Below are 24099 nucleotides of genomic sequence, written 5' to 3' on the forward strand. Positions count from 1 at the left end.
CTGTCAACTGTGAATTCCATATCTGGTGATAATATCTCTCAGAAATGAAAGGGGAAATAAAAACATTCTCAAATGAAGGAAAACTAAGAAATCTGTGCCAGTAAATCTACTCTTAAAAATGGCTTAAGGTATATGTATACGTATAGCTGCTTCACTTGGTTGTACAGCAGAAACCAACACAACATTGTAAAGCAACTATACTCCAATAAAAAATAATTTTTAAAAAATGGCTTAAGGAAGTTCTCAGAGAAGAAAGTCTGGAACTTCAGGGAAAAAAAGAACATCAGAATGGGCAAAATTGATGGTTGAAGCAAAAATTATTACACCATCTGACATGGTGTGCAACGCATATAGAGGAAACACCTAAAACTATATTTAGGATTGGCCAGAAAGTTCGTTCGGGCTTTTCATGTTACAGAAAAACCCGAATGAACTTTTTAGCCAACCCAATATTTAAAGAGAGGGAAGGGCAAAGATAGCCAAATGTAGCATGGTTTCTACATTTCCATCAAAATGGTATAACACTGATACCGGTAGAAAACTTAACTATTTGTAATGATATATCTATTTGTGATTATTTATGTACACATCCCCCAGTAGACTGTAAATCCCAGGAAAGTGGGGACCATGACTGGTTTTGCTCACCATTACATCTCCAGCATCTAGTCTAGTAGGTGTTCAATAATTCTGTGATGAATGACTGAAGAAACATGTGGCAAGTCCAGAGCCCAGACTTCTGGTTCCACTGGTGCTGCCTTGTGTGACCTTGGACAGAGAATTACATTTCCACTGAGTCTCAGATACCACGTTTGGAAGAGGGTCTTCAACAAGATGGTCACTAAGTGTTCATCCACTTTAGACTTCTAATCCCTTTAAATACAAGAAAAGAAACAAAAGATGTCAAGATTAGAAGATGGACCAGTAGGGTGCTGGAAGAGAAGCAGTGGCAGAGGGTGGTTGGCTGAGCATCCCCAGGAAATGGCAGGAATGACTCCTGGGAGAAGTGTGATCTGTCTGCAGCCTTTGGAAAAATTGTGAAGGGAAAGAAGTTTCTCATTGAAAACCTCTTTTTTTCTTTCTGTATCCCTTTCTTAAGTCCCCACACCTACCACCATCAACATGACCATGCCAATAACTCCAGCAAATCAGTGTCATCACACCTCCCATTCTGTCCTGCCTCTAAGAAAATGCTGGAATAAACACATTCACGTGTAAGTGCAGTTTTAGGAACTTTCTAACACTTTGCTGCCATCAGGGTTTGCATTTTCCAACTTAGCCTGTTTGGGGGAATGTTTAACTCATATAAATTAAATGATAAAGACTGAACTTCAGGCAAGGTGAGGACTTCTTTTAGTGGTCAAAGGGAGACTTTCATAAAGCTCCTCAAATCCCATGCAGAGGTGCCACACTCCACCAGCTTCACCTCAGTACCTGGCTCCTAGGAGCGTCAGGAAAATCCAAGTGCACAAACCCAGTTCCTACATACCACTTTCTCATCAAAATCATCAGTTATGTTCCCTACATCTCAAGGCTGGGGCTCCAGTGAGGCATGTGAGGCATTCACCTTGGGAGCAAAATAAGGGGACACCAAAATGCTTAGTAATCAAGATAATATTCTAATGTAACACTTTAAATTCAAAATTAATGTGAAAAAATCCATGATGAACAAGATATCAAATTTTTAATGGCCAACATCAGTACTGTTGATTTTTTTTCTTTTGCCTCAGGCTCCAATGTGGCTCGGCTAGGCACTTCCTTGACTCTCACTCCCTTCCATTCTGATGAAATGCAACTGTGAGTGCACATAATGAAATGTGCCAAGGAGGCACCTTGTGCTGATTGCATCACTGTGTGCTGGGGTGGGGGGTTGGGAGAGCACCCAGGGCTCAGGCCAGGGGAGCAGCCATCCAGGCACGGCAGGGAGCCCTCAGAATGCGTCCTGGAGGGAGGTTCCCAAAGCCCAAGAAAGGGGCTCTCACTGGAGCACAGACACTCTGTTGAAACCATTACCTGTCTGCACACAGAAATATCAGAGCCATGTACAGGGTTTTCACATTTCTCCAGGCACCCATTCAGCCCTGCATACTGAAGATGGGCTCTCTACCATGAAACAGTGAAATGCTTCATTTCCTGTTCTACCAAACATCCCTGTCCTGATAAAGTCCACAGACAAACATAATATTGGTTGTTTTCTATCAGGCTAGGAGCAAATGCAGGGAGGGGGAACAAAGAGAGCTACTTCTCTTTGCTGAGCGCTGAGAGAAGATGATAAATGATGAAAATGATGACAGGTAAGGATCTGTGTTCTGAGAGACTTTTAGTGAGTCGTGAAGACCTCCCACACACACTGTCCCCAAAGGGCAGTGGAGGTGGGGATGAGGCATCTCATCAGTGCCATTAGTGAGTCAGGCTGCTGTCAAGGCTACAGCTCTCCTCTGCTAACGTAGGCAGGGGGAGAATGCCAAAGGAGAAATGCTCCTTACCTTAAGTGAATGGGAGGATATTTTTGGAATGGAAATTAATCGTTTTTGAAAATAGATGATGGAAAGGGGCCACTCTTGAACCAAGTACCATACTGCGTAACAGTTGTGGCCAGCCAGACAACGCAAGCTGAATGATGTTGGGGAAGGCAGGCAGGCGTGACCTCAGACATCCAGTAGGTGACATCACTCCACTCCTAGTGCCTCAGCATCACTGTGCTCCAGCTGCAATGCCAATATCCATACTAGGCCATCTCCATTGACCTTTGGTTAGACATTGAGGACTAAGTTTAGCAATGATCATCTATCATATTATTTTTCCATTTTACTAGAAGATTCTTGACTAATAAGAATTTAAAGGAATCCCTAAGGGTAATATATTAGGCATTTGTAATAGGCAGTAGGTAGATATTCCGTGGCTGGAGATCCTGTGAAATGTACAGGACACTGGAGATGTCCATATACCAGAGCTCAAAACAGTTAAACAGCAAAATTTAAGGTTACTAACTGCCTGGCTTCAGCTCCAGTGTATGTGCATCAGAAATATAGAAAGTGAGAGACTGGAAACACTCCCAGAGGACAAGGCTTGCTTAGTACATGGAGGCCTTTGCTCTCCCTATTGCCTCTTTGGAATATTTTCCCCCATATCTCCCCCTGGTCCCCCCAGCCCCCACCTCTCACCTCCAATATGCTCACATCCTAATTCCCAGAACCAGAGTACGTTAGGTTTCACAGCATGGAGCAATAAAATGGAACTAAGGTTGCTAAACAGCTGACTTTGAGGTGGGGAGATTATCCTGGATCATCCAGGTAGGCCCAATGGAATCACAAGTGTCCTTCTAAGTAGAAGGGACAGGCAGAAGGCAGGCAGAGAAGGGGGCAGAAGAGTCAGTGAGATCCAATGTGAGATGTTGCTACCTTTGAAGATGAAGATAAGGGAATATGAGTTAAGGAACGTGGGTAGCCCCTAAAATTCGGAAAAGACCAGGAAACTGATTCTCCTCTAGAGCCTCTAGAAGGAATGCAGCCATACCAACACCTAGCTTTTAACCCAGTAAGTCCTACTTTGGACTTCTGAGCACAAAATCTATAAGATAATAAATTTGTGGTTTTAAGGCACTGTAGTAATTTGTTACGGCAGCAGTAGAAAACTAATATAACTCTTTATCATTTGATCTAAGCTCAAATGTCATCTTCTTAAAGAGACTTTTCTTGACATCTCTCACCTGCTAAAGGATTTCGCCATGCCCAAGCATTCTCTATAACACACTTGTATTTTCGTCTGCTAATGACTGTCTAAAATTATTTTATGTGTTTATTCCTCCTCCCTCACAAGAATGTAAGTTCTAGGAGGGTAGGGACTTTGTTGCTCTTTTCACATATTATCTCCATTGCTTTGGATACCACTACATGGTGGATATTTTAAAAATACCTGTAGTGTGAATAAGCCTTAAGCTAATGAGGACCATAACACTCTTGCCACTGCTCAATCACAAAAGGCAGCTGTTAAAAAGAGTCCCATGCCCAGTAGGTCCTGTGTTGCAAGGAAATACCCAATACAAAACAGGAATAGAAACAGAAACAGCAAATCGCAATTTCCAAGTAGGCAATCAGTTGCTTAATTTTAGGTAGCGGAGGCAAAAAGTTTGAAGAGTAAGCACTATCCCTGGGCAACTGTAGACCAGAGCGTCTTCTGTGAGTGCCAAGAAGTAACCAGTTGGGAACGACTAGAAAGCTGTGAAAAGATATGTAATTAACTCAGGTTGCCTAAATATTGTGTAATTACAATTCATAAGGGATCACATGTAAAAATACCTCATAACATAGGACAAAAGAATAGATGAGTAAAAAAAGGATAAATAGTGAGATTATTTTCTTTTTATATTGATGGGTCAATTCTTTAACGGAGATTCTTAAGATTACCAGGTTTTGCTAAAGACTGCAGTACTGATAATCTCCCCAGTTTTCTAGTCTGAAATAAGCAGACCTGGTTCCTAAAAAGATAACCACAGAAAAGGCTGGCTGCCGGGGACGCAGGATCCGCCTGACCCAGTGAGGTAGGCGGTGCTGTCATGTCTTCCAGGCCCAAGTGTCAACACCCCGGAAGAGGCCTCCAGGCTCTGTGCCCAACCAGCTGGGGCTTGCCTAGAGCCGCGCCCAGATCCACAGGGCCACCCGCCCTCCGCAGAGCGGACTCTGACCAGAACAAAGCCAAGAGTAACTGGCCCGAGGGCCCTACGCTCAGCCAGCCAATGGCCATGGAACTGGGGCGGGACCTCGGGGTACCGGGCCAATACGATGCGGCGGGGTTGGAGCGATCGCCGCGTCCCGGGGCGATGTGGTTTCGCAGCCCCAGCCCGGGCCATGTGGGAGCCTCAGGGTGCTGAGGCGTTCGCGGCGGCCCTCGGAGGCGCCCTCTTCCTGCTGCTCTTCGCGCTGGGGGTCCGCCAGCTGCTGAAGCAGAGACGGCCGTCGGGCTTCCCCCCGGGACCGTCGGGGCTGCCATTTATCGGCAACATCTACTCGCTGGGCGCCTCGGCCGAGCTCCCCCACGTCTACATGAAAAAGCAGAGCCAGGTGTACGGCGAGGTACAGCCGACGGGCCTCGGGCAGGGAAGGCCCGGGCCTTCCTCCCGGGGTGAGGGGATGTCCCACGCTTGTGGGTGCGAGCTGTCTGACCCCTCTCCGTGTGTCGGCAGCGTGGAGGGAAACCGGCTTCCCAGGCCCGGGAGCGAGGTACTCAAGAGGCGCCGCTGTGGGAGGGAGAGCCCCGCCCAGCCGCGAGCCCCTCCCACCTGATGCCCGCGGGATACTGGCCGGATTCTCCCGCCCCCGAGGGCGACTAGGTGCCGCTCCCGCGCCTGCGCAGTGGGGTATGGGTCCCGTGCCGCATGCCCGGTCGGGAGTGACGGGCGATACCCTCAGCCCGCCCAGCTTCTAGCGCCCACGGAGCCGCACGTAGTGGGTAGGTTAGCTTCCACCCACGGCTTCTCGAGAAAACCAGGTGTCCGAATTCTAGGACCGAGTTAATGGTTAATAGGAGGTCGTTGGATGTTTGCGTTTGAAAACGACTGGTCTAGGCGTCTGCCGAGAGGCTGAGAGAGCACAGGTGAAGGCCTCTGGGAAATGACCGTGAAAGAGAGAATGAACTAATGAGTGAAAATCAGTGCGGGGTCGCAGTGCCGTGCTGTCTGCCCGGAGCCAGGAACGTCCCCGCAGCAAACACGGAGACTGCGCCGGCCGTGGGCCAGCCTCCCTTGCAGTGAGGGCGCCCAGGGGCAGGTCCTCTGGTCCTCCCCTTTTTACAGAGGAGGAAACTGCGGCACAGACCTGCTGAGTGACTTGCAGGCAGCCACGCCGCTGCGAACTAGCAGGGGAAAGGCCAAAACGCTAGCTTGTGTTTGGAAGGGTGTCCTGACCTCGAGGAGGCAGAAGTTTCCAGAACACTGGCACTAACCCGGCTCACTCGTTTCCTTTTGAATCCATTCTTTTATAGGAAACGACCAGCCAGGCTCTGCCAGGTGCTGGGAATAGAGAGGTGAAGAAGGCAGTCACAGCCCAATTTTAGGTAGTTACAGTCTAGCCAGAGAAAAAAATTAATCTAACGATCGACCACAAATTGTGTTTTGAAGGAAAAGTACCGCAGGGCTGTTTGGCAATTGCGGTGTTTCAGGTTTGGGCTTACATCCGTATTTAAACCAGCTTTTACAAGAATTATTCTAGGTTTCTGCAGTTCCCTGATGGTATATGTCGCTAAAGGGAGGCTGGGTTTAGATAAAGCAAATTGTGTAATTCTTAGATATTATTTTCCACCCTCCAGTTCTTCAGGAACTGAGTGTATTTCCATGATTTCCATGGAATATATTTGATCTCTGGTGTACAAAGCGTCATTAATATTTAGAGAAATCGTAAGATGTGAAAGCACAAGACGAGAAGTTGAGTCCTCTTTTGTCAGGTAAAACTTGACCTTTACTTGTCTGAATCTTAAGTTTTCGCGATATGCGTAATGGTAATAATAATAACTGAACACAGTTAAGTGCTACTCAAATGTTCTTTGAGTAAATGTTAGTTATTAATTACAGAACAACTTATTAGGCCTACAAAGTAGAAAGTGTCTTTAGACCAGTTATGTGAAATGGTGTCATGCAGAATAGGAAATTGTTTTGCATACGTAGATATTTGAACTGAAAGGAACTCTGTATTTACTATGAACATTCTTTTGGGAGAGGGGTAATTTAGTCTCATAATAGATTGCAAATTATAAATGTGCTGGAAGACTGTCATCTTGGCATAGGTAGATCTGGTACAATGGATAAAAATTTGGCATGAGTAACCAGTTTTATTGCTGGTACAACTATGTGAGGTAACCGTAGCGCTTTGCAAAGAGGGCTCTTTCCTATAAATCGAATAGGGTTGCTATTAAGTGCAAGAGGGGCAGAGGAAAAAGAGAAGAGTAGACATGGTTTGAGTAACTCTGTTTTAGACTTAAGTTGAAAACCACCTAATGTATTAACCCTTTAAGCTACTTGCTCTTTATCTTAGTTGTGAAACACCCCTACAGGTCTCCCACTGTCTCAGAGGTATTTTCCAATTCTGACAAAGTCTCAAAGTTGGTATTGTTGCAGGAAGGGGGACCCCTTCCAGGGCCCCAGAGTGGGCTCTTGTCTAACACTAAGAAATGAATTGTCTGAGAAGACATACGTGCTGACAAAGCAAGAGACTTTATTGGAAAGGGGTGCCCGGGTGGAGAGCAGGAGGGTAAGGGAACGCAGGAGAACCGCTCTGCCATGTGGCTCGCATTCTCGGGTTTTATGGTGATGGGATTAGTTTCCGGGTTGTCTCTGGCCAATCATTCTGACTCAGGTTCCTTTCTGGTGGGCGCGCAACTGCTCAGCAAAGATGGATTCCAGCGAGGAGGATTCTGGGAGGTTGGTAGGACATGTGGACTGGCATCTCCTCTCTCCTTTTGACCTTTCCTGTATTCTTCCGGTTGGTGGCTTGTTAGTTCTGTGTTCCTTACCAGGATCTCCTGTCATAAAATAACTCATGCAAATTGTTACTGTCTTTGCCTGGCCAGAGCGGGCAGTTTCAGTCAGTGTTTCCGCTAACAGTATGAGTTGTTAAAATACTATGCCTTTTTTGGAAGTGGAAGGAAACTATTATCTCCTGTACTTCAAGAAGGTTGTGGAAAGTTGTTTATATGTCGTACTTATAAATCTTATAAATCTTAAGAATCTTATTTTTCCACTGTCTTACTTGATGACCTGGAGATGTGTGCTCAGAGAAAGCAAGCCCTGGACTTTAAAATTGCTTATAAGAAATGACAGGCACTTCAAGTGACACCTACTTTTATGAAGTCCGTGAATTCAGTTCTTCTTCATCATTCTTGAAAGGAAGACAACCGGTGCTCAAGTCTTATACAGTCATTTTAAAGACAATCTTATATATAAATGTATCACGCTGAGACTTCGCATTTCCTTGGAGATTCACTCTGAATGCGTAAGCTTCTGCAGTGACTAATCTTAACCCAGATTTCGAGAAGCATTCCCTAGCTAGCAAAGCTAGCACAAGGGGTTTTTACAGATTATTTTCAGGTAATGCACGTAAGGATAATAAAATAATTACTTTGAGGCAAGTGGCGTTGACAACCTATAATTTATTTATACAGTAAGCGTTTATTGAGATTTATGCAAGGCATTGAATGAGATTCCGTGGAGCGTTCAAAGATGAAAGAGATGAAATCACTGAATCTAAAGACTTTATAATTTAGCAGGCAAGCAGAAGACAAGAATATGAATGCTTTTGGCTTTAGGTAGTATTAACTAAGTGCCATGGGAACTTCTAAGCATGTGCTGTGGTGGTTCAAGGGAGAAAGAGAAAGAGAGTGCACCGAGAAAGGCTTCATGGAGGTTGGTCCTTAAAGACTTGGTGGGGTTTGGATGGTATGGCAGTCAAGGGAGGCATTCCAAATGAGAATACAGCCCAAGCAAGTGTTGAAAAGTGTGTGGCAGTTATTTATCAGTTTTCATCAACAGCACTTTTTACATTCCTCTGTTATTAGCACTTAGCCCGTAGTGTTGTAATAATATGCTTAAATGTGTGTCTCCCCCACTATTCTTTAGTTCAGCATATATTTATCAGTTGTTATCATATGCTATGTATTAATACTATTCTAGATGTGAAGATTTAGCAATGAACAAAACAGGTGAAAATCCCTGCCCTCGTGTAGCTTACACTCTACCAGTGGAGGGGAGGCCGGGAGCAGGATAGGGACAATATAAACACAATAAATATATAATATGTTAGAGTACAGAGTAAGAAGTACACTAAATTAGTGTAAGGAAAATGGAGAATGCTAGGGGGTGAAATTTAAATGGGTTAGAGCAGACCTCACTGTAAAAAAAAAGCATCTGAGCAAATATTTGAATGAACTGAAGGAGCAAGGTATGGGAATATCTAGGGGAAGAACATTCCAGGCCAAGGGAACAAGTACAAAGGCCATGAAGCAGGAGTATGCCATGTTGAGAATCACCTATAAAGAGACAAGTTAAGAGGCTGTTGAGATAACATAGGGGAGAAATGAAGGATTAGAGTGTTAGTGACAGAAGTGGTAAGAAATTGTCATATTCTGTCTGTATTGTTAAAGTTGAAACATCGTGACTACTAAGCAGTGATGTGGGGCTTGGGTGAAAACTGGAGTCAACATGGGCAGCTCAGGACTCCCCTGGCAGTCCGGTGGTTAAGAATCCGAGCTTCCACTGCAGGGGGCGCAGGTTCGATCCCTGATCAGGGAACTAAAATCCCGCGTGCCGCGGTGTGGCCAAAATAAACCCCCAAAAAACAAAAACCATGGGCAGCTTATGGACAGTTTGGGACCAGAATATAGCTTGAAGGATGGCTGGAATGGTCATTAACTGAGATAGTGAAAAATCGTGGGTAGAGCTAGTTTGGGAATAGGGGAAGAGACTTGAAGATCATAGACTGACTTCTAGAAGGTGTTTCATGTGTTCCTGTTTCCATCCTTGCCAGCATCATAACTACCCCATAATAATAAAAATTATTGAATAAATTTAAAAATATATAAAACTAATCTTGGACCCTTCCATAGATTAAAGCAGTGTAAGGATGAATTTTCACAATTTGATTTACAAACTTCTACCAAAAGTCCTTGAAAAGAGCGTGTACCTGAATAGATGCTAGTTCAAGTAACAGTTTCCCCAGTTTTCACCGTCAAATAGAGGACCATCTCATTTTTGAGTAAAGGTGGATTGTATAACAGTTTTCTCAAGTTATGGCTCCTAGTTGGTTTTTGTAATCTCTAGTGTCCACAACCTGACAGCATTACCCTGAAATTAACTCCCGTTTGTTCTGCCTTCCTATTAACAGAATTTTTAATCCCATCTCTGTGAAATCGATCACAAAGTTGATTTAATCACAAAGTTGGGGATTTTTTCCTGCATCAGGACCACTGCCTATTCACTAATACCCTTTTTTATTGTCTCCACTTGTGATACTGTGATTTTTAATAAATGTGTATTTGGTCTTTGTACCTTTCCTGGCACAAGCTCCTAAAACCCTTGGAACTTCCTAAGTGTTGAGAGTGGTAGATGCATCTTTTGTTATTCATAATAAGCCCCTTTCACCCACCTCAGAGTTAATGTTAATGTTAATGGAAAGCCCTTAAGGATAGGAGCTTGTTGCCTGGAGAACCAACCAGGATTAGAGGGTTGAAACTTTCAGTTCTACTCATCTTACCTCTGGGGAAGGGAGAGGGGCTGGAGGTTGAGTCAGTCACCAGTGACCAATGATTTGATCAATCATGCCTAGGTAATAAAGCCTCCATAAAAATCCCTGAATTACAGGGCTCTGAGAGCTGCCATGGTGAATTGGTGAACACGTGGAGGTGAGCAGAGGCTAGCATGCCTGGAGAGAGCACGGAAGCTCTGCACCCCTTTCCTCATACCTTGCTGTTGGGCTGCAACCCGCAGGCCTGTAAGGCCTGTACTTGCCCAGCTTCAAGACCGAAGAAAGAGCCCGGAGTCAGCAACGGAGACATCAGTGGATAGGGATCTTACATATCTGAAGCAAGGTCCTGGAGCGATACCCCACCGTGTGTGGCAGGTGGCAAGCAGGACCTGGCAGCAGGGGAAGGGGGCGGGGGATGACCAGTTACAGGGGAGTTGATTCAGGTTGGCTCATTGGTTATCAGGTACACTAGCAGAGGGGCACGCCCCTCGCTGCCCCTTTGATAAGAACAATCAGTAGCTGGAGCCTGGGGCAAGTATGTAGGAAGGTCAGTCATGTGAGTAGGGTATAGGTGAAGCAGGCATTGGTTGAGCAGGGGATATACAGAGAGCAAGAGAACAGCCATCTTGAGTGGCCTGACCATACACTTGCCCTATGCATCTCTTCCATATGCCTGCTCCTGAGTTAACATCCTTTTATAAGAAACCGGTAATCTAGTAAGTAAAATATTTTCTTGAGTTCTGTGAGCCACTCTATCAAATTAATCAAACCTGAGGAGGAGGTCATGGGAACCTCTGATTTATAGCCCTTTGATCAGAAGCACAGGTAACAACCTCGACTTGTGATTGGAGTCTGAAGTGGGGGAGCACTCTTGTGATATTGAGCCCTTAACCTGTGGAATCTGACACTTTCTCCTGGTAGATAATGTCAGAATTGAGTTAAATTGTAGGACACCTAGCTGGTGTCCCAGAATTGCTTGATGTGTGGAAAATGCACACATCTGGTGTCATAGGTGTTGTAGTGGAGTACTGAGAGTAGAGGAGACCCACAGGAGGAGGAATTTTTCCTTTATATCAGCTTAAAATTACGCTTCTATGAAAAAACTTTAAGACCATCCCATTACTGCTTTGGGAACTGAAAGAGCCCCATCTTTGCTCAGCTGGTAACCACTTCCTTTGTGCTGAAACTCCTACACTGCCACTTTTGACTAATACCTTTACTTGTGGCAGGCAGTCCATGCTCCTTCCCAAAGTTCTGGATGTACCTACTGCTCAGTTGGCAGGGCCCATCCTTGTGCCAAAGAGTCTTGCTCAGCTGGTTGATTCTGTTACTACTTGGAGGTCTTTATCACTTTTGCTACTGTAACTACTTCTGCTGAACTTCAATTCTCTGCTAAGTCTCCTGGTACCTCCCACCCCACCCCCCAAAGTAGTGTGAATCATGGCTAAATCTGTTCTACCTGTTTGCCCAGAGATGAGGCTTGACTCAGTATTTTGGCTCTCAAAAGCTCTTGGCCACCCCCTGAGAGGATGGGGCTAAGCAATCTTTGCATCCCACTGATAAGGTAGCATTGTTCCTTCACTGGACTAGGCCTCTATATAGGGCTAGCTAGAATAGACTACAGGAGGTGTGACATTGTAAGTGAACCTGCGGTGAAGCACATGAGAAGCTTCAGCAAGGAATAGGATGGGTATCCCATCTTTTAGCTGAGGGGCAGCCACCTGTGCCAACGTGGCGGATGCCAGTCCTCCAAGGTCAAATTCCCTTAGGGCCCTCTTTGTTAACTTTGTGGAATTCAGGGGCCCAAATAAATAAGCCTGTGAGTTTCAGTATGTCTTGTTGAGGAGAGGGCAGTTTTCCCCTCTGCCCCTCTTGAGTACTTTTGGCTGGACTAATAATAAAATTGACACAAGACAGATTAACAGGAGAAAAATAAACACATTTGAATCCATGCGCATGGAGGTCTCACAGACATGGGATGGAGGAAGTGGCCAAAGCAGGCAGATGTTCTACTTCTTAGACAAAGAACCAATAAATTTGCAAAGAATTGACAGGACAAAGAAACTTTGGTTTTGGGTGCCCAATTGGTGAAGAATCTAAACAGAGTTTGTGCTTGGGCAGTAAATTAAAGAAGTAACAAGATTTGTTTAAAAAGGATTCTCACCCCCAAATTCCCTATCTTTGGCAATAAGGGTGTCCTACCTCCAGATGCATGGAGTATACCTTTCATATGAGAGATTTATTTCCTGCTTTCAGGGAGACAAAAAAGAGAGAGTGTCCCTCTTTTTTTTTTTTTTTTTTTCCTTTTTTTAAAATTTTGGCTGTGCCGAGCAGCTTGCAGGATCTCAGTTCCCTACTAGGGATCGAACCCGGGGCACAGCAGTGACAGCACCAAATCCTAACCACTAGGCCACCGGGGAACTCCCTAGAGTGTCCCTCTTGCGTTGGCCATTTCTTCAGTAACTTTAATTCAAAATAATTAATATGCCATTGAGGCATATTTTGGGGTTGCATATCCTGGGCCCCAACATTTTATACTTCACAAGTTGTCTCTCAGGCCTTTGACAATCCCCTCCCCTACCTAAACCTGGAATAATAAATGATGTGTAGATGGAGCCACTTCCTCATTCATCTTGGAAATAAACAGATGCTGAGATTTCATTGAATATTTTGAGTTGGAATGAATTTTAAAAGAGCTTAAATATCAAGTATTTCTTGATTTTCTGTGGCAGCCCTGAAGCCCAAAAAGTTTAAGGGTTCTGCCAGGTGTCCTGTATCTGTTTAATGGCAAAGCTTAAACTAGAACCCAGGCCTCCTGAGTCTGGCACTCTTTTCATTACACCATTTATAAGATTATGTCTTGAGCCACTGAATGCGTAATGAAATCATGGTCTTTGACGTGCCTTGTAGAGAGAAGGCACTCTAAACATTGTCAGTTGAGTAATAAATGCCAGCATTTTCAGGGAGTAACAAATACTGGGAGAGCTGGACTTAGTATATGTGGATTTCTATGGTTATATTTCTCCATATATTTTGCCATTTAAATGTTTTTCTTTTCTTCTCAAAGATCTTCAGTTTGGATCTTGGAGGTATATCAGCTGTGGTTCTAAATGGCTATGATGTAGTAAAGGAATGCCTTGTTCATCAAAGTGAAATTTTTGCAGACAGACCATGCCTTCCTTTATTCATGAAGATGACAAAAATGGGAGGTATGTTTATTTTCACCTACCTAATGATTTACTAAACTATTTTAAATCACATTTCCTTTTTTTTTTAAATTTATTTATTTATTTATTTTTGGCTGCGTTGGGTCTCCATTGCCGTGCACGGGCTTTCTCTAGTTGTGGTGAGCAGGGGTTACTCTTTGTTGTGGTGCGCGGGCTTCTCATTGCAGTGGCTTCTCTTGTTGCAGAGCATGGGCTCTAGGCATGTGGGCTTCAGTAGTTGTGGCACATGGGCTCAGTAGTTGTGGCTCACAGAGTGCAGGCTCAGTAGTTGTGGCGCACGGGCTTAGTTGCTCCTCAGCATGTGGGATCTTCCCAGACCAGGGCTTGAACCCGTGTCCCCTGCATTGGCAGGTGGATTCTTAACCACTGTGCCACCAGGGAAGTCCCCACATTTCTTATTTTATGTAAATTTAGTACATAGAGATTGGATTCTGTTGTACTGATTAACAGAAAAGTATTAATTAGTTAATTTAGGTTACAGACCCTAACATTTGAGGACCTTTCAGGCTGCATTACATTCATATTTTAGGTCAGTACATGCTAATTCTACTGTTGTAATCCAGTTCTAATAAATATTGTAAATAATGTTTTAAATAATTAGCACTTAATAATATGTGCAGGTTTTGTGAAACAGGTTAAGAATACATAGACATGCACACATACTTGAATCAAAAGTATCTTTGAAGCTAGTCTTGAGTGCTTGGTGACATTTTATTATTATTTTACTTATAAGCTTATAGACCCTGAAACAGCCTTTCTTAACTACTAATTAATATGATATGTAAATGAAGAATCGTGGGTTTGTGTAAAGGACTAGTATTCTCTATGGTTTAGTGTTGATCAGTGTCGGATGATTGCATATTCAACAAGGGAGAAAGGCTGAAAGTTAACAGAACGGATGAGACGAAAGCAGCAACAGAAAGCCTAAAATAGAATGTTGACGTCAGATACATCCGTTTTCATACTTAATAGTATAAGAGTTTTTATCTCCAAAATTTTCCAGTTCAATGAGAGCTTCACTCTTCATTTGAAAGAAAAATTCAACAATATCTTGGCTACATAGACTAAAGAAGACATTGGTTGAAAAGGAAAAAAATAAAAATTAACCATATATTAAATTGCAAAGCAAATCAATTAATGCAAAGAAAACACCAGTTTTAAAGGCCAAATTCTTAGGCCAGGGCATGATGACACTTGAAAGCGATAATATAAATAAAAAACAAATCTCCAGTTTCTTAAATACTCTTCCAAGTAATAATTAGGCCAAAGAAGAAATTATACCACAATTATAATAGAAGACCTTTAAAGAAATTATGAAAATGTATGATGTGATCAGAGTAATATTTAGGATAAACTATATGTTTTTTGAAGCTATAAACTTATAGTTTAGACTGTTTTTATCATAAAGAAAGAAAAAACATGCATTCAACTTAAGATTTTCAAAGAAATAGTAAGAGAAAAATTAAGTAGAAAATTAGATGTGTTGGGCTTCCCTGGTGGTGCAGTGGTTAAGAATCTGCCTGCCAGTGCAGGGGACACGGGTTCAAACCCTGGTCCGAGAAGATCCCACGTGCCGTGGAGCAACTAAGCCCATGCGCCACAACTACTGAGCATGCGCTCTAGAGCCCACGAGCCACAACTACTGAAGCCCGCGTGCCACAACTACTGAAGCCTGTGCGCCTAGAGCCTGTGCTCCGCAACAGGAGAAGCCACCGCAATGAGAAACCTGTGCACCACAACGAAGAGTAGACCCTGCTCGCCGCCGCTAGAGAAAGCCCATGCGCAGCAGCAAAGACCCAACACAGCCAAAAATAAATAAATAAATAAATAAATAAATAAATAAATAAATAAATTTATTAAACAAGAAAGAAAATTAGATGTGGTTTTTTTTTGGCTGCACTGCCCAGTTTGCGGGATCTTAGTTCCCAACCAGGGATTGAACCTGGGCCCTCAGCAGTGAAAGCATGGAGTCCTAACCATTGGACCACCAGGGAATTCCCTAGATGTGTTATTTTAAGATGCATATGCACTGAACTTGGAAGTGGGAAATGAGAGCCACCATAAACCCACTGTTTGAATAGGAAAAAGTGGCCCTTTAGGCGAGTTCAGCCCATGCCTGGGCACACAGACTGGCCAGTATACGGTTATAATCAGGCTCCTGTGTACCTTTTTGTGTGTAACTGTATGCATATATTACACACATGTATCCCATATGCACACATTTCTCTTGGGCTTGCTTTCATCTCAGTGCCTTTGCACTGGTTCTTTCTACCTGCAGTGATGTTTCCCTGGATATCTGCTTGACCCACTCCCATCTCCTGTGTCTTTACTTATGTCACCTTCTCACTGAGGCTTTTCCTGACCGCCCTATGTCTCCTTCCTTGCTATATAATTTGTTTGTCTCTCCTCACTAGTATGTAAGCTCCATGAGAAATAGCCATCTTTGCCTCTTTTGTTCACTGATATATCTAAGACACTTTAGGTCCAGAAATACATTATGTTGAATGAATAGTCATCTGGGAGTATAGAAAAGAGAATGGAATATGGCATATAAAATTGCTGCACAGCGTTAAAGACCCCCTTATGTATGGTTAATTTCATCATAGGTTCCAAATTCAAAAACTGTTGCACAAAAGTTGTTGGACTGTAAATTACATAGGTACCTCATGTAGACAAGAGAACATGACATTTTTCATCATAGGTATACCTATGTACCAATTATGAATGAAATTCCAAGTAAACTACACGTTACAGAAATATATATGCTGAAGAAGTTTTTTTCTTGATAATCGATTTAAAGGGAAAATATTCCATAGTAGACATATCAGTACAGCAGAGTATACTGTGGAGACTGAGATTTTAAGGCAAGCAATATCAACATTAGAAGTTTGAGTTTCATGTTTGTCCCCTTAGTTTGTGCTGCTATAACAAAAATATATAGACTGAGTGGCTTAAACAACAGACAGTTATGCTCACAGATCTGGAGGCTAGGAAATTCAAGATCAAGGTGCTAGCAGAACAGTGTCTGGAAAGAGCCTGCTTCCTGGCTTGCAGACTGCTGTCTTCTCCCTGTATCCTCACATAACCAAGAGCAGTCATCTCTTCCCACATCCCTTCTTATAAGGGCACTAAGCTCATTCATGAGGTCTCATTACATAATTATTTCCCAAAGGCCCCACCTCCTAATACCATCACATTGGGGATTAGGCTTCAACATTTGAATGTTGTGGTGGCACAAACATTCAGTCCCTAGCACCTGCTTTTGGCTTGAGTATTTCCACTACGTTGACACCTCATTCAGGCCATCCTTGCCACTGCCAGTTATAGTATTAGGTAACATATGCCTTTAATGGGAGGAAATTTGTATTCTAAAATCTAGTTTCTTAAAGCAGGAAATTTCTAATTCTAGAAGGATGATTTCTCAGGTATGTGTTTAGTCCAGGATAAAATTTTGCCCATAGAACACACAGTCATTCGTCTTTTGTAAATTAGGCTTATAGTAGAAGTTGGATAACAAAGTCACCCAAGACCTAGTTCACCCAGGTTGAATTACACAAGACAGTTCAGTTTCTTGTGGTGGGAGATTATAGGTCTTTTCTGCCTTTGCCCAGATGAGAAGTATAGATAAGCTTTATCTGTTTATAATATTCCATGGCTAATGAGGAGTAAAGAATAGGGCTTAACTACTGGGTCTAGTTTTAGTTTTATAGAAAATTTGGAGAAGAATGAATAGCCATCTTTTTTTTTTTTCTTCCCTGCATAGCATTTTTAGCTGTTAGATACAGGGATGTAGGAATGATAAAATTTTTTAATAGTTTCATAGAAAGATAATTTGGAGAAGAATGACTAACCATCCCTTTTTTTTTTTTTTTTAAGGCTTACTCAATTCCAGATATGGCCGAGGATGGGTTGATCACAGAAAATTAGCTGTAAACAGCTTTCGCTGTTTTGGATATGGCCAAAAGTCTTTTGAATCGAAAATCTTAGAAGAAACCAAATTTTTCATTGATGCTATTGAAACATACAATGGTAGCCCTTTTGACTTTAAACAATTAATAACAAATGCCGTTTCAAACATAACCAATCTGATCATTTTTGGAGAACGATTCACTTACGAAGACACTGATTTTCAGCACATGATTGAGTTATTTAGTGAAAATGTGGAACTAGCCACCAACGCCGCAGTCTTCCTCTATAATGCCTTTCCATGGATTGGCATCTTACCTTTTGGAAAACATCAACAACTGTTTAGAAATGCAGCTGTGGTCTATGACTTTCTCTCCAGGCTTATTGAAAAAGCTTCCATCAACAGAAAACCTCAGTTACCTCAGCATTTTGTTGATGCTTATTTAGATGAGATGGATCAAGGTAAAAATGACCCATCATCTACTTTCTCCAAAGAAAACCTGATTTTCTCTGTGGGTGAACTCATCATTGCTGGAACTGAAACTACAACCAATGTGCTACGGTGGGCAATTCTTTTCATGGCCCTTTATCCTAACATTCAAGGTAAGGATTCTGGTGATCTCAAGGTCTGTTCTTACATTTAGGGCTCACACGTGTTTTAGAGTCTTTGGCCATGTACCAGGCATTTTATTTAGGAACTTCTGCCGTGCTATCCAAAAAGAGAAGCATTGAATATCTGTAAGGTTTTCAAAACTGTTATCTAAATTCGTATAAAAACCTCAGAGTTGTCTTATAATACCTATTGTATAAATGAGGGAAAAGGCTGAGTGACTGATTTGCCCAGTCCCTTCTAGTGCTGAGCTGGGACCTGAACCCTGGTGGTGGTGGTGGTTGTTTTTCGGCTGCACTACGCAGCATGCAGGATCTTAGTTCCCCAACCAGGGATCGAACCCGCGCTTGCTGCAGTGGAAGCATGGAGTCTTAACCACTGGACCGCCAGGGAAGTCCCAACCCTGTTTTTTTTTAATTTAAGTTTTTATGCTTCACTCTTTTCCTTGCTGAGAGTGTTGTTATTCTAATTCTAGATTTGTTTAATTTTTATTTTTATTACTTATAATGTGTTTTTCACAACAAAATTACTTAGAGCGTTGGGTACTGGTTGTATAAGATACGTGGCACATATTTAAATAGAACTCCCAGATAATGAAAAATCTGAATCTGGGTGTACCCATACCTTGTTGGCTTACTACAGGTTATCTTTTGTTTTATCCTAAAGGGAAATTACTTTAGATATAATTCTAAGACGTGCATAATAACTTGAACACTTTTTCTCTTACAGGACAAGTTCAGAAAGAGATTGATTTAATTATAGGACCCAGTGGGACACCTTCTTGGGATGACAAATGCAAAATGCCTTATACCGAGGCAGTTTTACATGAAGTTTTAAGATTCTGTAATATAGTGCCGTTAGGGATTTTCCATGCAACCTCTGAGGATGCAGTTGTACGTGGTTATTCCATTCCTAAAGGCACAACAGTAATTACAAATCTTTATTCTGTACACTTTGATGAAAAGTATTGGAGAGACCCAGAAATATTCTATCCAGACCGATTTCTGGACAGCAATGGATATTTTGCCAAGAAGGAAGCTTTTGTTCCCTTTTCCCTAGGTAAGAGAACTTTCACAGGGGCGTAACTTTAGGACAAAGTATAATGATGATTTATCATGTATAACATCTTAATCTGAAGCATTCTATTGTAGAGTTAGTATCCCAACTCTGAAAATAGTATTGACACTTACAGGAGAGAATGGTTTAATTAGAGCTCATTAACACCTCTTTCTACTCAAAATAAACAAGCCATAATTGAGCAGCTAGAAAGACACTGATGAGAAGCTCTGGCTTTTTCTGAAACTTTCTTGCTTGTGGATTTTGGCTTGTAATCAAAACTTGTAGAGCTAGAAATCGGTAACAGGCAGCTTGAGAAACAGACCCAGGGACAGGAATGACATCATAACTTGAAGTGAAACTAGAATCTAGCTCTCTTGGCTCTCAATTATTATACCTCATCTCCAAAAATATTGCATCTCCTGTGAAGAAGTACACAGATCACAAGACCCATGGAAGATGGACTGGAAAAATCCTTTCACTGGGGAAGGATGCACATGCAGTCATTTGAAATGAAATGAACTTCTCCTGGGTCAAGAGAACAAAGTGTCACACCTCAGATCTTTCATGGCATATCTCAGGCTCTGTTGCCACATTTTGCAAAGGAAGTGGAGAATAGAACTAATGAGCTTACAAAAGTGCAAGACCTTTCAAAATAAGGTAAAGAAATGGGCTCTGGGAACCAAAGTGCCAATTTCTATTCTTTGCGGCTTAAGAAAATCCTTTAATAAACATAAATTCCAGGCTTCCCTGGTGGCACAGTGGTTAAGAATCCGCCTGCCAATGCAGGGGACACGGGTTCGAGCCCTGGTTCGGGAAGATCCCACATGCCGTGGAGCAACTAAGCCCATGCTCCACAACTACTGAGCGTGCGCTCGAGAGCCTGCGAGCCACAACTACTGAGTCCACGATTCACAACTACTGAAGCCTGTGGGCCTAGAGCCCGTGCTTCACAACAAGAGAAGCCACCACAATGAGAAGACTGCGCACCGCAACGAAGAGTAGCCCCCGCTCTCCGCAACTAGAGAATGCCCACGCGCAGCAACGAAGACCTGACGCAGCCAAAAAAAAATAAATAAACAAATTTATTAAAAAAATAAATGAATAAAATAAACATAACTTCCTCTAAGTTTCTTTAAATTCCAGATTTCCTGAATGGTACGTATTAGACATAAATTTTGGTAAATATTGTGGATTTAGAAAAATTATTATGCCTGTTTTTTATGTTGAGGGAGAAGACATTGTCTTGGAGAACAGCTGGCTCGGATGGAAATGTTCCTGTTTTTTACAACATTGCTTCAGCGATTTCACTTGCATTTTCCAAATGAACTGGTTCCAAATCTGAAGCCCAGGTTAGGCATGACGTTGCAACCCCAGCCCTACCTCATCTGTGCAGAAAGACGCTGAAAGTGCCTGGATGTTTCGTGGAACAAGGTGTTTGCCTCACCCCTGACCCTTGTTTAGACACTGTGTGTGTTTGTATAAGAATCACAGCATCATAAAAACCAAATGAACACAGATGTGTCTTTAAAAACTGTAATAATAGCATTAGCTATTATTTTTTCCAACCTTTTATGACTTATAAGGTAGAATTATCTGAGGAAAACAGAGGTACAAATGACAGCTGTTGCTTAAGATACTAAGAAGGGCCATCGATGCCCTGACTTTTCAGCCTGTTGTTGAGCACCAGATACCCCTTATCCCTTCTTGACTCCAATTTGCTCCTGTCTGGGCTCTTTGCTTCCAAATGTCAATGCCAGCTCATTTCTGATCAGCTATTGCCGTTAATAGATTGTGTGGTACTAGTCCAGTTTAATAGTGGACTAAAGAAGAAATTAGAACCCAAATAAATGAGTTTGGACTACAGAGGTATTTTAGACATGGTGGCAAATGATAGAATAGATAGCTATACAGTATATTTAATGTAAAACCTGCCAGTGCTTTCAAATCTTGCTTCCTACTATAGCTTCATAAGAGTTGCGGCGTCATTCTTCCTACAAATGAGGGTCCCTGTGACCCTCATAGCAGCAGTTAAGTAGATAGGAAATTACAATAAGGTATTTAAAAATGACACATAACTTTCTTTTTCTTTTTCTTTTTTTTGGGGGGCCACCGTGCAGCTTGTAGAAACTTAGTTCTCTGACCAGGGATTGAACCCAGGCCCTCTGCAGTGAAAGCACCGAGTCCTAACCACTGAACCACCAGGGAATTCCTGACACATGCCTATTCTTTGTAGGCACAGACTTTTTCCCCAGTACCATTTTTTTTTCCAAAACTAGTCACAGGGCTTAAAGATTGAATCCTTTTACCTTTTAGAGGTCTCTAGGCATTTCCTTGGATTACTGTTACTTTTCTAAAAAGAATACTATTCAAATCCAAAAAACATGCTTTAGAGGCAAGGTAACTGCATAAATTGGGACACTTGAGAATGATGGGCTTCTATTAATAATTATACCGTAAAATAAGTGTAAACTGTGACTGTCCTGATCAAACTGGTATGTATAGTCACCCATTTATACCTTTTTTTAAGCAATATTTCTTCTACAGTTGTACATTAAGGGTTCATGCTCTTGTAACTTAGCTCATGAATAGTCACAGCCTCAGAGTAAATGCACATAACAATGATTTCTGTTAGGAATATGAATTTAACCTTAGTTTGACTTTATCTGTTGAATATTTTCAGGTGTATGTGTGATAAATCAGGAGTCTTTGCATCTCTGATATATTAAGATGTTTCTAGTTGCAAGGGGGAAAAGGTCCTGTGCAAATTTACAAAATAATAAAGGAGAAATTCAGAGGTAGCAAGGCAGTTTTAGGGTAGGTATGACCTAGATGCTTCATGCTGTAATCAAGATCCTGTTTCTTCACATCCCTCAAGTTTGCTTTCCAGATGATATCAGCTTTATCTTAAGGCTGGCTCATGGAAGTACATGTGTTTTGCCCACGTCCTTTCAAGACAGTGAGCTTGGATTGTTTTGGGGAGAACAAGGGAGCTTTTCAGATGTTCTCCCCAAACTGTTCTTTGTGTCCCGTAGGTCCTAACCAAGTTATATGTCCATCCATTAAAACTATGTCTTGTGAACATGGAAGCAGCCCAAGTGCCCATTAACAGATGATTGGATTAAGAAGATGTGGTATATATACACAATGGAATATTAGTCATAAGAAAGAATGAAATTCTGCCATTTGCAGCAACATGGATGGACCTAGAGAATATTATGCTTAGTAAAAGAAGTCAGAGAAAGACAAATACTGTATGATATTACTTATATGTGGAATCTAAAAAAGAAAAAAAAAGAATGTATATGCACAACAGATGCACAGATAGAGAACACAAATTTGTGGTTACCAAAGGGGAGAGGGGAGTGAGGAGAGACAAATTAGGGGTGTGGGATTAACAAACTACTGTGTATAAAATAAATAAGTAAATAAGCAACAAAGACATACTGTATAGCACAGGGAATTATAGCCATTATCATATAGTAACTTAAAATGGAGTTATATAATGCAAAAATACTGAATCACTATGCTATACACCTAAAACTAATATAATATTGTAAATCAACTATACTTCAATTAAAAAAAAAATGTCTTGTGAGTGGGATTATCGTTCCCTTATGCCTGACTATTAAAGCCAGTGATGGAGCTGGCTTCGCTCAAAGTACATGTGTTACATAGTGTTAGTATAGTTACCTAAACAAAAATAAGGAGAGTTATGAAAAGAAGAGGAACTCTTGACTAGAAGACTAATTACAGTGTCTATCTCACTGCCCTCTGACCACTTACTAAGCCAAGCAACTTTCTAACCTACCCCCCTGACTCTTGTTAATTATACTCACTCAAGTTGTTCCTTGGTCTTTGCTCTTCCTTTGACACAGGAAATGTCCTATCCCTGGGCCTCCTACTTACTGTCATATCGCATATGTTGAAATCTACAGACTGAGGGTTCTGTGGGCTTTGGTGGTCTTACTGAGCAAAGCCATGTAAGTGACCTAGAGTAGTTATAATCAAAATTGAGGAAGCCTTATTTTGCTCTGGTATACTACCACTATTTCTTCTAGGATGATTAAGAACTCCATCAACCTACACAGAATGGAAAACATGCTACTTACTTTCTTTACCTTGCATCTAAGGAAATGTTATATTTTTCCCTAATCAAGTTAATGCCAACCTGATAAGTCATTTAAGTATGTAGATTCATAACTGGTTAATGGTAGAAGAGGTTTACTGTCACTTGATGTGCTCATTTTATAGCCAAGGAAGTAGGGGTTCAGACAGGGAAATGATTCCTCTAGTTCATAGTAGAGGCATGGCCCTCTTTCACCTCATATACGTATATTTTTTATCCAAACTGTGTTTATTGGGATGGTTCCCCGTTCATCTTGATTCACAGTGCTTTTAGTGCTTCCATTTGAAGGAGCATCCTTTTGTAAGTCTTGCTTTTCCTCCTATGGGCTGGCAGAGACAGTAGAGCAGCCAACACACAAAACTACCGTTTGTGCGTGGCTAAAGATGGTGATTTTACAACATCTTGGGCATTTCACATTCATGAAGTAAGAACTGGGGCTCTGCATCAGGCGCTTCTGCTTGTGTTTCTTCTTTTCTGAAGAGGGATGAAGGAGCTCCTTTGCGAATGCATGTTCTTGTGGGGAGGTCATCACCACTGGAAAGGCCATCTGTTAGTCTTTTTACTCACACCCAATAATTTATACTATGCTTTACAATTTATAAGGTTGTTTCCATACTGTCAACTCTTGACAGTTTGGAGCCAATTAACTGGTAAAATAAAATACTGCATTTTTAGAAAAATATAAATTAACATGAATTTAGTAAGTAATCCATAATGGAAAATATTTATTTTTTGGAACTACGTAGTAACAGACTATAGATCTACTGCAATGGGAATACCTTCTCTCTGATCAGTCAGTGGTGAGCTGCTAACTTAAAATGTTGGAAATTTCACTTCTGATTCAAGATGGCAACTGAGCACACTTATTTCTTCTCTACAAATGCCATTGAAATAACCATAAGGATAGAAAAAGGGATAAAGACATTGAGAATGGGGTTGGAGGGC

General features: G+C 41.9%; 1 protein-coding gene and 1 long non-coding RNA gene across 4 annotated transcripts in view; one reads left to right on the forward strand and one right to left on the reverse strand.

Annotated features, from left to right (window-relative positions):
- Positions 1–23599, reverse strand: part of LOC309605651 — a 923254-nt gene extending 899655 nt beyond the window's left edge. Inside the window, exon 1 of the long non-coding RNA XR_014231477.1 lies at positions 20532–23599. This is a non-coding gene — a long non-coding RNA (uncharacterized lncRNA). The remainder of the gene's footprint in view (positions 1–20531) is intronic.
- CYP2R1 (cytochrome P450 family 2 subfamily R member 1) lies at positions 4764–20532 on the forward strand. Of its 3 annotated transcripts, none has more exons than XM_082341553.1 (5): positions 4764–5216; positions 13294–13435; positions 17330–17962; positions 18699–19028; positions 20257–20532. In XM_082341553.1, exons 1-5 carry the CDS (start codon positions 4779–4781, stop codon positions 20430–20432), a joined length of 1719 nt encoding a protein of 572 aa, XP_082197679.1. In that variant the 5' UTR covers positions 4764–4778; the 3' UTR covers positions 20433–20532. The 3 variants fall into 3 exon arrangements, with proteins under 3 accessions (XP_082197679.1, XP_082197680.1, XP_082197681.1); XM_082341554.1 differs by having other exon boundaries at positions 4764–5069; XM_082341555.1 differs by lacking the exon at positions 13294–13435 and having other exon boundaries at positions 4967–5069.
- Positions 23600–24099: the final 500 nt, after the last annotated feature.

Source organism: Balaenoptera borealis (genome assembly GCF_965194805.1).
Source record: "Balaenoptera borealis genome assembly, chromosome: 11".
NCBI classification, from domain to species: domain Eukaryota; kingdom Metazoa; phylum Chordata; class Mammalia; order Artiodactyla; family Balaenopteridae; genus Balaenoptera; species Balaenoptera borealis.

Bases quoted from the DNA above. Each gene is read 5' to 3' on its own strand.
- CYP2R1 (XM_082341553.1), top strand. From the start codon at position 4,779: ATGCGGCGGGGTTGGAGCGATCGCCGCGTCCCGGGGCGATGTGGTTTC. The intron at 5,217-13,293 runs GTACTCAAGAGG...TTCTTCTCAAAG, and splicing joins TTCCCAGGCCCGGGAGCGAG to ATCTTCAGTTTGGATCTTGG. The intron at 19,029-20,256 runs GTAAGAGAACTT...TTTTATGTTGAG, and splicing joins TTTTGTTCCCTTTTCCCTAG to GGAGAAGACATTGTCTTGGA.